Source organism: Hyla sarda, chromosome 3 (assembly GCF_029499605.1).
Source record: "Hyla sarda isolate aHylSar1 chromosome 3, aHylSar1.hap1, whole genome shotgun sequence".
NCBI lineage: Eukaryota > Metazoa > Chordata > Amphibia > Anura > Hylidae > Hyla > Hyla sarda.
In genome coordinates this window covers 210,898,569-210,914,477 of record NC_079191.1, presented here as the reverse complement: position 1 = coordinate 210,914,477, position 15,909 = coordinate 210,898,569, and the positions used below count along the sequence as shown (strand labels likewise).

General features: G+C 39.9%; 1 protein-coding gene across 1 annotated transcript in view; it reads left to right on the top strand.

Moving 5' to 3' along the window:
• The window catches only part of ME1 (malic enzyme 1), a 322,523-nt gene that overhangs the window by 293,663 nt on the left and 12,951 nt on the right, over window positions 1–15,909 (top strand). Inside the window, exons 10-11 of the mRNA XM_056565973.1 lie at window positions 14,990–15,095; window positions 15,421–15,563. Coding sequence (XP_056421948.1) covers window positions 14,990–15,095; window positions 15,421–15,563 — 249 coding nt within the window. The remainder of the gene's footprint in view (window positions 1–14,989; window positions 15,096–15,420; window positions 15,564–15,909) is intronic.

Sequence of the window (15,909 nt, the reverse complement as noted above, 5' to 3'; positions counted from 1 at the left end):
TTTGTCGTCATAATTTTCCTTTTCGAATGCAAAAGAGAAAAAGCCGCCGGCACAGGTGGCTCGAGAATCAGACTCCAGCAGTACACAGCGTACGGATAATCAGCGTGATGGTATAAATGTATGTCTTGAAAGAGCCCTGTGGTGCTCTCCTTCCACAGAAATGAAGTAAAGGCAATATTCACATAGAAAGAAATGAAAGGGCACTCACGGTTAATCTTCGAATGCTGACTTTATTTCGGAGGGCACAACAGCAGAGGGATCGGCGGGCAGAACTTTAAGCCACGCAGGACCAGGTAAGGAGCAAGTTGGTTATAGCTATTTTGCACCGCTCCCGGCGCTTCTTCCAGGTCTGGAAGAAGCGCCAGGAGCGGCGCGAAATAGCTATAACCAACATGCTCCTTACCTGGTCCTGCGTGGCTTAAAGATCTGCCCGGCGATCCCGCTGCTGTTGTGCCCTCCGAAATAAAGTCAGCATTGAAAGATCCCCTTAATTTCTTTCTATGTGAATATCATTTTCCTTTTGTAGGAAAAGTGGAATGTGGAAAAGTTCAATTTGACTTGTTTATACTTCCACCTTCAATGTGAGGACTATGGGGGAGATTTATCAGAGCCGGTGCAGAGGCAAAGTGCTTCTTTCATAAAAAAAAAAGGCCACTTAAAAAATAAACAAAGTGACCCGATCAGTTGCTTCGTGCAACTGCAGCACTCTTCCTCTACACAGGTTTTGATAAATCTCCCCATGTGCCTTGTTGTCCTGGACTATGTACATGGTTGAATGAATTACAATATGTAACAATATAATATTAATGCATCTTCAAAACAATTACTGTATTTATCGGCATATAACACGCAATTTTAAGCAAGAATTTTTTGCTTAGTCTTTCTGCGTGTTATAGGCCGATAAACTCTTTCTGGCCCTGGAAAAACTGCTGCAGTTCAATTATTTAAAACGGCCGCTTTAATTCATGTATCTGCAGCAGCTTCTGCGGGTCCAGAGTCCCGCTGCCGCCTCCTAATTCCCTCCCCAGCCCCAGCTGTCATATCTACCTCGCCTAGGGCAAGCTCCTGCAGTCTTCGGTACCGGCGGCATCCTGCTCTGTCGCTGTGCGCTGATGAGTGACGTCCTCAATGGAATATCACTCATCATTGCGCAGCGCACAGCAACAGCGCAGGATTCTGCCGGAGCCTGCAGGAGCGCGCCCCAGGAGAGGTAAATATAAAAGCCGGGATGGGGAGGAAATCGGGCGGTGGTGGGACTCTGGCCCCGCAGAAGCCACTGCAGTTACCGCAGCGGCTTTTGTGGGGCCAGAGTTTATTAGGGTATACACGCACCCTCATTTTAACAAGGATACAGAATTTGTCTAAAAAACTTTTTTACCCAAATTTCCTTGGAAACAGCAGGATGCATGTTATTGGCCAGTGCATTATATACCCCGATAAATACGGTATTTGAAATGCAACAGTTTTTTATTCTCTTCAAAAGTTCCACATCGTAGTATCACAGTAGTATATTCTCTACCAATACTTCTAGGCTAGAGGGAGAATGGGAAAAGATAGACTCTAACTAGGGCCAGCACAAGACATTGAGCCTGAGTCCAAGAGTGAAATGCTACAAAAAAAAAAAAAAAGTACTATGCCATTACATATCAGGAGGACAAATAACATGCTACATAATAATGACCCCTGTGCTCTGCCCCTACATAATATGAATGTCTCTGTCTTGTGCCCCCACATAATAATGCCCCTGTTCCATGCCTCCAAATATAATAATAATTACCCCATCCTTCCCCCTCACATAACCCTAATGTCATGTGCCCCTCACATATAATGCCCCTTGTCATGTGCCCCTCACATTTTATACCCCCTGTCATGTGCCCCTTATAAATAATGCATCCTCTCCTGTGCCCCTGACAAATAATGCCCTCTGTTCTGTGCCTATTTATTTGTAATAATGCCCCCTGTGTCCCCCAATTGGTCATAGTTAAAAAATAAAAATAACAATAATACTCCCCTAATCCACGAGCAGGTCTCTCCCTCGCTTCTTGCTTGCATGTGAGCCGCAGGGATGACCTGCCATGAGATCACATCCCAGCGGCTCACACGCTGCAAGCATGACGTGCTCACCATGTGTGAGAGTGAATGGTGGAGCGGAATCTGACAGCTCCCATTGCACCATTCTAGTGACTTACTGTCTCTGTGGACACAGCATTGCTGGGGTGACACTATAGCAGGATTACTTTCCGCTTGGTGGTGTCACTCGGTGAGGTCCGCACCCCCCTAGCAACGCCACTGTCTCGGGGCGGCAATTTGCTGCCCCTGTGAAGGTGACACTTGGGTCCAATGGACCCAGCGGGACTCATTGTAGGGCTGGCCCTGACTATAACCCTCAGCCTTATGCCTAACTACAACCTAACATTATTTTCTGTGTTATAAACACTGTACATTGTATTACTGCATATTTAAAAGGCATATGAGATTTAGGAAGAAGCATTGGTTTAAACATATATAAACTATTTGGTTAAACTGGGCCTTGTATGGCAGATAAGGACTGCAAGCACATCATGTAATGTCTGTTCTGTGTAGAGTTAGTAATTCCTTCTAGACCTTAGCTACATGCTGTGCTAATATTCTTTTATTCCCTGCGCCATAACCTTATTTCCAATATTCAGCACAGAGATCCTTGTCATAGATGATTATTCAGCCACGTAGATTGCTTGCCTTAAGGATCCCAGTACTAAATAGGAATACAGACCTTTAAGGGCTTGCGAAGCATACACCAGGGAGCGCAGAATGCGCCCTAGGTTAGAGTCTATGTAAAGCAGAAAGTGTACTTTAAACACTAAATGAATGACTGAAGTATGAACCTGTCATGCCTTCCACAGTCCCATGCTATTATATCTAGTTTAGGTTTTAGGTGCCATTGCACATTTCCTGGATATTGTATTCATTTTCAGTTCTGTGCCCATTAGAATGTTTGTAATTTAGACTCTCAATTCTTTACTGACAAGCTGCATTATATCCCTCTCCCGGATTAGAATATTTTATTTTCTTCAATATTAAGAGCTTATATCACTAGATCTTATAACAGTTGACTGCTGGAAACTTCATAATAAGTTCCTGAAGGCAATACTTAATGCCACCCACCTACAACTCATGTGGATAATGCATTCAGTTTTCAGAATAGAGAATTCTGCTGTGCCAGCAGTGATAACTTTATGATCTATTTTGCATAGTACTTGGCACTGGGTAGTCAAAAGCTTGGCTTTATTCAAATATAATAAGCCCCTTGTATTACAAACTAATAGGACTGCAGCAATAAGTATGCAGAGGCTCCTCTTCACTGCTCAATACAGTGAGCCATGACTTGTGGGTGGAGTAGTTATCTCTTTAAATAGGGCCACATTACTGTTATAGTCATTAAAGCTAAAAGCGTACCACAAAAAAGCAAACAAAATTAATTTGTTACTCAGTACCTTATCCTGACTATGCACATCTAATTTTATGTCTCTATCACCTATATTTACTATAAAAAATCCCTCTTTTCATTAGCTCAATGTGTTAGAAATCCTCTCAGGGAAGGCGTGTGTCCCTTCCTTGCGATGGTGGAAGGTGATTGGTGTGTCTGCTCATGCAGCCTTTTCCATGAGTCATCTTTTGTCCATGACTCATGGACAAGCCTGATGCTGCTGCAGGGCTGGTTAGTGTCCCAGTAATTATAGGGAAAAAAGATAGTTGCACTCTCCCATCAGCAGAGTTAAAACTTCTTTATTCAAAGATTCACATAAATACAGCGGGGAGATTCATACACGGACAACAGGGTAGACACCTGTCGGCAACATGTTTCCTGCATCTCTGTGCACTTCTTTGGGCCGTTTTTGGTATATGTTCTTTTCTTCTTAAAATGCAACATGCTCTAGGTATGGTGATTTTTTGGTATTATGTTATAAGCTACCCTGTAGGACAAAAATGACAAGATACCCTGCACGTTTTAAAGGTTACAAAACAAAAATGATCCGACTTTGTTAGGGATGGCTCAAAGTAACTTCACATACTATCATGCAGTTAAACCACTTCCGTTGACCAGTCTTTAGCAAGTGGCTGTGTGTACAGTGGGGCAAAAAAGTATTTAGTCAGCCACCAATTGTGCAAGTTCTCCCACTTAAAAAGATGAGAGGCCTGTAATTTTCATCATAGGTATACCTCAACTATGAGAGACATAATGAGAAACAAATCCATAAAATTACATTGTCTGATTTTTAAAGAATTTATTTGCAAATTATGGTGGAAAATAAGTATTTGGTCAATAACAAAAGTTCATCTCAGCACTTTGTTATATACCCTTTGTTGGCAATGACAGAGGTCAAACGTTTTCTGTAAGTCTTCACAAGGTTTTCACACACTGTTGCTGGTATTTTGGCACATTCATCCATGCAGATCTCCTCTAGAGCAGTGATGTTTTGGAGTTGTCGCTGGGCAACACTGACTTTCAACTCACTCCAAAGGTTTTATATGGGGTTGAGATCTGGAGACTGGCTAGGCCACTCAAGAACCTTGAAGTGTCACTCCTTCTTTGCCTGGGCGGTGTGTTTGGGATCATTGTCATGCTGAAATACCCGGGCCACGTTTCATCCCCAATGCCCTTGCTGATGGAAGGAGGTTTTCACTCAAATTCTCATGATACATGGCCCCATTCATTCTTTCCTTTACACAGATCAGTTGTCCTTGTCCCTTAGCAGAGAAACAGTCCGAAAGCATGATGTTTTGATGCTTCCACCCCATGCTTCACAGTAGGTATGGTGTTCTTTGGATGCAACTCAGCATTATTTCTCCTCTAAACACGAAGAGTTGAGTTTTTACCAAAAAGGTTTCATCTGACCATATGACATTCTCCCAATCCTCTTCTGGATCATCCAAATGCTCTCTAGCATACTTCAGACAGGCCTGGACATGTACTGGCTTAAGCAGGGGGACACGTCTGGCACTGCATGATTTGAGTCCCTGGCGGCATAGTGTGTTACTGATGGTAGCCTTTGTTACTTTGGTCCCAACTCTCTGCAGGTCATTCACTAGGTCCCCCCGTGTGGTTCTGGGATTTTTGCTCACCGTTCCTGTGATGATTGTGACACCACAGGGTGAGATCTTGCATGGTGCCCCAGATCGAGGGAGATTATCAGTTGTCTTGTATGTCTTCCATTTTCTAATAATTACTCCCACAGTTGATTTCTTCACACCAAGCTGCTTGCCTATTGCAGATTTAGTCTTCCATCCTGGTGCAGGTCTACAATTTTGTTTCTGGTGTCCTTTGACAGCTCTATGGTCATAGTGGAGTTTGGAGTTTGACTGTTTGAGGTTTTGGACAGGTGTCTTTTATACTGATAATAAGTTCAAACAAGTGCCATTAATACAGATAAAGAGTGGAGGACAGAGGAGACTTTTAAAGAAGTTGTTACAGGTCTGTGAGAGACAGAAATCTTGCTTGTTTGTAGTTGACCAAATACTTATTTTCCACCATAATTTGCAAATAAATTCCTTAAAAATCAGACAATGTGATATTATTGATTTTTTTTCTCATTCTGTCTCTCATAGTTGAGGTATACCTATGAGGAAAATTACAGGCCGCTCTCATCTTTTTAAGTGGGAGAACTTGCACAAATGCTGGCTGACTAAATGTTTTTTTTGCCCCTCCGTATATGTGTATCTAAGTCCTTTACTGCATGTGTCTCTTACAATAACAAGGATTAGCTGTACATTAGCCTCATAATCAGTCATTTTTATCAGTATGAAACAGAAAACATAACATGGAATCTGAATATATGTGACTTATGTGCTTGACCGGTAGTACCCTCTGCTGAAATTCCCAAATGATAAAAAAAAATAGAATTTTTATTAAAATAGCAGATACTATCTAACTATAATGTATAGGATGAAAGCGATGCCTCAATTTGTTGTCAGACCATAGCACCATCTACTGGACTATTTATGGCACAATTTGCTACTTAAATGTACACTTCAGTTTCCTAACCTTTTACAAATATTTTAACCATTCCTTACGATACAAAGCATTCTTTATTTTTTGCTACGTGCATTTACTCCAGTTATTAGAATGGTACAATAGATCATAATGAATGCATGTTTTATGCACGCAGAAGTATTCCATTGTACTTACTTTTGGATCTTCAAGCAATATAGAATATGATTTATAGAGATGGAAGTCCAGACAGCCAATCTGGAAAATAACAATAGTGTAAAGGTCACTGCATTCACGGAGACTCTGGATAGTGGTAAAGCTGTACTTTATTTAGTTCCCAAAGAAACATACAAGAAACAGTAATCCTTTATCAAGCATTACAAAAGTGAATACTAGACTTCCATATATATGCAGTGAATACAATTCATTGGATAGTACACAAGTGCATAGCATCAAAAAAAAAAAAAAAAAAACAAGCAAACAAACAAACCCATAAGCATCTAATTGGATGGTTAAAACCAAATCCCCTGAGAAAAGAAGAAGGGAGGTTAGAGGATGAAATAAGAGGGGATAAAAAGAGTAAAGACAAAGATAAATAAACACCAGAATATGAACACTGATTACATAAAAGTTTTTAAGGTAAAATCCATATTTAGACTCCTAGGGTACATACAGTAATATAAAGCAAATGAATATGACCCAATACCATTAGACGAGGTATGTGGTCAATTATGCAGAACCTCCTCTAGTTAACATTATGCCTATATTCCAGGAAATGTTTCGGTACGGATAGATCAACTTTCTTAGTCATGATGGACAATTTATATCCATTCAATCTCACACAACATTCATTGCTCGTTTCACCCACATAGTATAAACCCAATGGGCACTTTAATAAATGCATAACATAACTGGAACCACAAGTGTACTGGGACATCTAGTATGAGGGTGATTAACCCCTTAAAGGCCAAGGACGTACAGGTACGTCCTTGGTCCTGCTCCCGTGATATAACGCGGGGTTACACGGTAACCCTGCATCATATCACGGCGGGCCCGGCGTCATAGTGAAGCCGGGACCCGCCGCTAATAGCGCGCAGCGCCGATGGCGGCGCCGCGCGCTATTAATCCTTGAGCCACGCGGCTAAAAATGAAAGTAAAAAGTGCCGGTTAACTCAGTGGGCTGTTCGGGATAGCCGTGGCGAAATCGCGGCATTCCGAACAGCTTACAGACCAGCGGTAGGGTCCCTACCTGCCTCCTCGCTGTCTGATCGCCGAATGACTGCTCAGTGCCCGATATCCAGGCATGAGCAGTCAAGCGGCAGAATCATCAATCACTGGTTTCCTATGAGAAACCAGTGATCAATGATAAAGATCAGTGTGTGCAGTGTTATAGGTCCCTATGGGACCTATAACACTGCAAAAAAAAAAGTGAAAAAAAAAAAGTGAATGAATATCATTTAACCCCTCCCCTATTAAAAGTTTGAATCACCCCCCTTTTCCCATAAAAAAAAAACACAGTGTAAATAAAAATAAACATATATGGTATCACCGCGTGCGGAAATGTCCGGATTATAAAAATATATCGTCAATTAATCCGTTCAATCAATGGCGTACGCGCAAAAAAATTCCAAAGTCCAAAATAGTGCATTTTTGGTCACTTTTTATATCATTTAAAAATTAATAAAAATCGATCAATAAGTCTTATCAATGCAAAAAGGGTACCGTTAAAAACTTCAGATCACGGCACAAAAAATGAGCCCTCATACCGCCCCATTTTAAACATATTAATTTTCCTGCATGTAGTTATGATTTTTTCCAGAAGTACGACAAAATCAAACCTATATAAGTAAGGTATCATTTTAAACGTATGGACCTACAGAATAAAGATAAGGTGTCATTTTTACCGAAAAATGTACTACGTAGAAACGGAAGCCCCCAAAAGTTACAAAACTGTGTTTTTTTTTTCAATTTTGTCGCACAATGATTTTTTTTTCTGTTTCACCGTAGATTTTTGGGCAAAATGACTGATGTCATTACAAAGTAGAATTGGTGGCGCAAAAAATAAGCAATCATATGGATTTTTAGGTGCAAAATTGAAAGAGTTATGATTTTTTAAAGGCAAGGAGCAAAAAACGAAAATGCAAACACGGAAAAACCCCGGTCCTTAAGGACTTTCGTTTTTTCCTCCTTACCTTTTAAAAATCATAACCCTTTAAATTTTCCACCTAAAAATCCATATTATGGATTATTTTTTGCGTCACCAATTCTACTTTGCAGGGACATTAGTCATTTTACCCAAAAATTTGCGGCAAAACGGAAAAAAAAATCATTGTGCGACAAAATCTAAGAAAAAATGTCATTTTGCAACTTTTGGGGGCTTCCGTTTCTACGCAGTGCATATTTTGGTAAAAATGACACCTTATCATTATTCTGTAGGTCCATACGGTTAAAATGATACCCTACTTATATAGGTTTGATTTTGTCGTACTTCTGGAAAAAATCATAACTACATGCAGGAAAATGTATACGTTTAAAGGGTACCTCTCATCAAAAAAACTTTTGATATATTATAGATTAATGTATGCAGAATAACTTTACAATTGCATGTTATTAAAAAATATGCTTCTTTCTATTTAATTTTCCACTTTGAAGTACCAGTCCTGGCAGCAAGCATTACAGACTCATGCTGGAGTCCTAAACACTACTAGCTGCCAGTCTGCTTTGTTCACAAAGGAGAACACTCAGAGCTGCCAGCCTGCTTTGTTCACAGCCTGTTTGGCTGTGAACAAAGCAGGCTGGCAGCTCTGAGTGTTTAGGACTCCAGCATGAGTCAGAAATGCTTGCTGACAGGACTGATCGGGAAAAATACAATAGAAAGAAGTATATTTTTCATTAACATGCTATTGGAAAGTTATTCAACATTCATTATTCTAAAATATATCAAAAGTTTATTTGATGAGAGGTACCCTTTAAAAATGTCATCTTCTGACCCCTATAACTTTTTTATTTTTCCACGTACAGGGCGGTATGAGGACTAATTTTTTGTGCCGTGATCTGAAGTTTTTATCTGTACAATTTTTGTTTTGATCGGACTTTTTGATCACTTTTTATTTATTTTTTAATGGTATAAAAAGTGACCAAAAATACGTATTTTTTGGACTTTGGATTTTTTTTGCGCCATTGACAGTGTGGTTTAATTATTGATATATTTTTATAGTTCGGACATTTACGCACGCGGCGATACATATGTTTATTTTTTTTTTATTTACACAGTTTTATTTTTTTATGGGAAAAGGGGGGTGATTCAAACTTTTATTAGGGAAGGGGTTAAATGACCTTTAACACTTTTTTTTTTTTTACTTTTTTTTTTGCAGTGTTATAGGTCCCATAGGGACCCATAGGGACCTATAACACTGCACACACTGATCTCCTATGCTGATCACTGGCGTGTATTAACACGCCTGTGATCAGTGTTATCGGCGCTTGACTGCTTCTGCCTGGATCCCAGGCACGGAGCAGTCATTCGTCGATCGGACACCGAGGAGGCAGGTAAGGGCCCTCCCGGTGTCCTGTAAGCTGTTCGGGACGCCGCGATTTCACCAAGGCGGTCCCGAACAGTCCGACTGACTAGCCTGGATACTTTGACTTTCGCTTTAGAAGTGGCGGTCAGCTTTGACCGCCACTTCTAAAGGTTAATACCGCACATTGCCGCGATCGGTGATGTGTGGTATTAACCGTGGGTCCCGGCCATTGATGAGCGCCGGGACTGATGCGATGTGATGCGGGGTCGCAGCGCGACCCCGCTTCATATCGTGGGAGCCGGCGCAGGACGTAAATATACGTTCTGCGTCGTTAAGGGGTTAAAAGTATCACTCTTAATCATATTATTACAGTCACTGCAACTTAAAGGAGTTATCCAGGAATAGAAAATCAGAGCTAATTTCTTTAAAGAACAGCTCCACGTCTGTCCACAGGTTATGTGTGGTATTACAACTTGGCTCCATTCACTTCAATGGAACTGAGCTGCAGAACCACACCCAACCTGGAGACAGATGGACATGGTTTTTGAATGAAATTAGTTAGTTTTTTCTATTTCTGGATAACCCCTTTAAACATGGAAGATTTCCTCACTTAGGTTCTGATATATAGCCCTAAGTAGTCATAGTTGTTCACCCCTTCCCACTATATGACGTATGCATACGTCATGAGCAGGCTCCCACGATAGAATGCGGGGACCCGCGTCTAATACCGGACATCACCGATCGCAGTGATGTCCGGTATTAACCCTTCAGACGCAGCGATCAAAGTTGATCGCCACGTCTAAAGTGAAAGTAAACTTTGCCGGTTAACTCAGTGGAGCTGTTCGGGACCGCCGCAATGGAATCGCGGTGTCCTGAACAGCTTGCTGGACAGCTGAAGGGTCCCTACCTGCCTCCTCGCTGTCCGATTGCAGAATGACTGCTCCGTGCCTGAGATCCAGGCAGGAGCAGTTGAGCAGCAATAACACTGATCAATGCCCGGCTATTGCCTGGCAGTGATTTGTGTAGATGATCAGTGTGTGCAGTGTTATAGCCCCTTAATAAAGATCATTTAACCCCTTCCATAATAAAAGTCAGAATCACCCCCCTTTTCCCAATTTTAAAAAAAACTGTGTAAATGAAAATAAAAATAAACATACGTGGTATCGCCGCCTGCGTAAATGTCCAAACTATAAAAATATAATGTTAAGTAAACCGCATGGTCTATGGTGTACACGTAAAAAAATAAAAAGGTGAATAAAAAGCGATCAAAAAGTCCAATCAAAACAAAAAATCAAACCGATAAAAACGTCAGATCACGGCGCAAAAAAATGAGCCCTCATACATCCCCATATGCCGAAAAATAAAAAAGTTATAGGAGTCAGAAGATGATATTTTTAAACGTATACATCTTCCTGCATGTAGTTATCATTTTTTCCAGAAGTACGACAAAATCAAACCTATATAAGTAGGGTATCATTTTAACCATAAGGACCTACAGAATAAAGAGTGTGTCATTTTTACCGAAAAATGTACTGCGTAGAAACGGAAGCCCCTAAAATTTACAAAATGGCATTTTTTCTTCTGTTTTGTCGTACAATGATTTTTTTTCCGTTTCGCCGTGTATTTTTGGGTAAAATGACTAATGTCACAGCAAAGTAGAATTGGTGGCGCAAACAGTAAACCATAATATGGATTTTTAAGTGCAAAATTTAAAGCGTTATGATTTTTAGAAGGTGATGAAGAAAAAATGAAAATGCAAAAACGGAAAATACCCTGCGTCATTAAGGGGTGAATATCACATAGATCACAAATATGTCATCAATGTAGGGGAACCAAGTTCATACAAATTGGTACCAGCACAAAGTATATAGTAAATTTGAGCAGCCGTATTAGTCCAGTGTTGCAGATACTGATAAGCGCTGTGGAATCTGTAGGCGCTATATAAATAAATAAATAAATAAATACTGCAACATTTTTTGATTTGCATCTTGTAATTCCTTTTGTATTGGACTAACAGAATTTTGTAGAGACAAGCTTTCGGGATTCCTCCCTTTGTCAAGTCTTATGCAAATCTAAGCTCACAAGCAGAAGACACAGGTTACATCTCACAAATATGCAGGGGTTAAGACAATAGATGTGGAGAATTCACACTAAGATGGGCCATAAATTGTCCTTCATAGGAACATAAACTAAATAGATAAGGATGAGAAAAAGGGGGAGGGAGGTGGGGAGCAGGGGAGAGACTGGTAATTAAGCAGGATAAAGTGAGATGCAAAAGAGAATCCAGTATAGTACAGGTTATAAGAGAATCCAGTATAGTACAGGTTATAAGAGAATCCAGTATAGTACAGGTTATAAGAGAATCCAGTAAAGTACAGGTTATAAGAAATTTTGATGATGAGATAAAAAGCTCAAATCCACATTGAGTCCCCTGTTTTTGGAATCATTTTATCAAATTTATCAAATCAAACAGTATAATTTTGGCTTCAAATGTCTCTCTTTCTTGTGTGTTTTTGAAGTTCCCTCTCAGTATCCTGATTGTAAGTTCATGTATGGAGTGACCTGTTTGGGTAAAATGGTGTCCAACTTGGGTGCAGTAGTCATTTTCTTTATGGTGGTTGATGGAATGTCTGTGTAGATTCATCCTTTCCTTGAGTTTTCGTCCGGTTTCAACAATGTAGCATCCCATCACACTTGGTGTATTGTATCATGTAGACCACATTTGGGGATGTGCAGAAGTATAGTCCCCTAATGTTATATGTCTTGTTGTTGTGGGTGGCGTCCATCTTGGTGCAGATATGTTGACAGAGTTTACAGTGAGGTTTGGTGCAGGGTTTGGTCCCATTGTCTGTGTCTGCTCTTTCTGTAGGTCATTTTCGGCTGGCTTTCGTTTTAAATTGTGTGTTTGTCTGAAGGCCAAGATGGGAGGTTCAGGGAAGATTTCTTTTAGCATCTCATCTTCCGCCAATATCGGCTGCTGGTCTTTGATAATTTTTTGTATTTCATCAAGGGCCGGATTGTATGTGGCTACCAGTGGTACGCGTGGCGATGGATGCAACTCTCTGTATTGTAGCAGGTGTTTCCGTGGTATTTGAAGGGCAGAGTATATTTTCCTATTGATTGTCCTTGGTTTGTATCCTTTTTGTTTGAATTTCTCAGGCAGTGTTTGTAGATGCAGGTCTCTGTCATCAGGGTCTGAGCAGATACGATGGTACCTGGTAGCTTGGCTGTATATGATGCCTTTCTTAGTGTGTGAAGGATTGAAACTGTATTTATGAAGATAGCTGGATCGGTCTGTGGGTTTTCTGTACACAGATGTTTGTAGTGTGTCCTGTTTATTGTGACAGTAGTGTCCAGGAAGTTCACACTTTCTGTAGAGAAGTCCATTTTGAGTTTGATAGATGGATTTAATGTGTTAAAGGAATCATGAAACTTTCTGAGTTTTTCTTTTCCTTCTGTCCAAATGATGAAAATATCATCAATGTAACGGTAGTATCTGTAGGGTTTGTGAAGTTGTGTGTCTAGAAATCGTTGTTCAAGGCCAGCCATGAATAGGTTGGCATATTGTGGTGCCATCCTGGTCCCCATTGCAGTGCCCATCATTTGTAGATATATGTCACTGTTGAAACTGAAGTAGTTATGTGTTAGGATGAATTCTATTAGTTTAGTGATGACTCCAGGGCTGTATTTCCGGTTGTGGATTTGGGATGAGAGGAACAGGGAGCAGGCATCAATTCCATCTCTGTGTGGGATGTTGCTGTATAAGGATTCTACATCCATTGTTACTAATATGGAGTTGGCAGGCAAGTTTGTAATCTGATTGAGTTTGTTAAGAAAGTCAGTGGTGTCCTGTATGAAGCTGCTGGTGTTTTTGACAAAGTAGATTGTCCCTGTTATGGGATTTGTGAGTATGAGTGTCCCTAATCCTTTCTGTGACTCTTTTGGGAAGGATTCGATCGATTTCTTCAATTCCCTAGTGTATTCTTTTGTGGGGTCTTCTGTCAGTTTCTTGTAGTATGTAGTGTCTGACATTTGTCTGTTTCCCTCTTTGATGCAATCCTCAGTGTTCATTATCACTACTCATGCTCCTCCCTTGTCTGCTGGTTTTATTCTTATGGTTTGATTATTCCTTAAGTTTTTGATGGCGTCTATTTCTTGGATCTTATTAACGGGGACACCAGTATTGCGTATATACAGTTTAGAAGAAATAGCATGTACTATCAAGATCTTATGCAATTATATGGCCACGGAAGAAAATACAAAACCACTCCCAAAGACAATTCTGTAAATGTTCACATTTCTTTGATAAATAGTACAGAACTGGTGTCCTTGGATGTTTCTGAATTAGATAAGTTTCTAGATCACCGTCAATCACATGTCCAGTAGTTGCATGTGTGACAATCATTCTAATCTGTCCCTGAATCTTTCCCAAAGGGCCCCTATCCAATTTTTGACACACCATCTCATCTGAAAGCTGCCTCCTTATCTTAGCCAAATATTGGGGGGTAATGCTACTAAAGTTGAGTGATTCTTCAGTAAGGCTAAGTGCACATCTGCATAGGTGTTCCGTTCAAGTCTGCTAATAATAGAACAAACTAAGCTGAATTTTACATCTTCGGCTGCCGGGCTGAACATCGCGGGGGTCCCCAGCGGCGGGACCCCCCCGATCAGACATCTTATCCCCTATCCTTTGGATAGGGGATAAGATGTTTTTCACCAGAGTACCCCTTTAAACATGGAGCATTTCCTCACTTAGGTTCTGTCTTTAATATCACATATATCACAAAGATGTCATCAATGTAGGGAAAACAAGTTCATACATATTGGTACCAGCACGAATTGTATATATTGGAAAGCGAAAAAACTTTTACAAGACTAAATTAGTCTATTCATTAGATTTGTGTTTGGTGAATTTTACTGTAGACTCGCTCTACTTGGCAGGCATGTTCACAGTTAATGGACAAGTAAAATTCCCTAAGGAATTGACAAATAAATCCTTGTCAAATCCTGGTCTTTAGCTTGTATGAAAAAAAATCTTTTGAAAGCAGATTTGGAGCAGAGTTTGGAAGTGTAATGGTAAAGAATCCTCATTGTAAGTGGTATTGTACTGCTTGTCAGATTTTCCATTGAAATCAATAGGGTTTGGATTCCAGATGAATTTTATGTAGATTTTGAAGCACAATCCGCTTAGAAATCAGTGTGGAATCTGCCAAAACATACTACATATACATACTAACATATACTGCTACCTCATATGTGTTGGGGATAGATTACAACATTTACACTGGGACCAATGAGTTTCAAGTTATGCATTTGGTTCAAAGCATATATGAAAAGAAAATTCAATTCCTCCTATAGAAAGGCATGAAGACATCACGTAGTTCATGGTAAGCTTAGCAGGAGAAACACAAGCAGGTATTAAAACTGTATATTAATATTATATTCAGAAATATAATCCATATATCTATATAATTCACATTGATTCTACATCTATTAACAGGGCAGATCTTCGCTGACACATGAAAAGGAACGCTTTGCCCACCCACATGCTGGAATGAAGAATTTGGAGGATGTAGTTAAAGATCTTAAACCAACTGCTCTAATAGGTGAAAATCTGAATATGAATCCATATGCTTAAGTTTAAAAACTGAGCTATAAATGCTCTAAAAAAAAACTTTAAAATATCCTCAGAAAATCATGTGGTGTTCACCTCCCATTGACTTCAATGGAGAATGTTAAAAACACGAAGTTAAAAAATAAATCACAGAAAATAAATCACCTTTCACTGCAGTTTTGCACATCTGAATAGAAACATATAAAACGACATTGATATCTGAACGATTTTTGCCTGTGTGAACATACAAATATAGATTGTTTTCTTGTATTCACCTTGTCTGTTTTCTAGAAATAATATAATGTCTTTATGTTTAGGTGTGGCAGCAATAGGTGGAGCTTTTACTGAGCAAATTATAAAAGATATGGCGGCGTTCAATAAGCAACCCATAATATTTGCACTCAGCAATCCAACAAGTAAAGCGGAGTGTACTGCAGAACAATGCTACAGGCTGACTGAGGTACTGCTATACATCAACTTGTGTATTATTTTATTTATGAAAACTTATGAAAGGGAACAATCAAATCTGTCCATTCACCTTCATTTCCATTGTTTTTAAGAAATACCTAAGAGCATCTGACATGTAGACTAGGTTCTCCATCCACTCTATTATCTTTGCACAGTAAGCAATGAGGAAGATTCACTATCAGGGAATTACCTTGATGGAAAAGGGTCATGGCCTAAATGTGCCGAAATACGCAAACATTATTCTGATGTAAAGTAAGCCAACAATAGCTGGTCTAAACTGAGATTAGAGAGTGATAAACCTGTAAACTGTCTAGTCTAAATTTACAAACAGCCTGAGC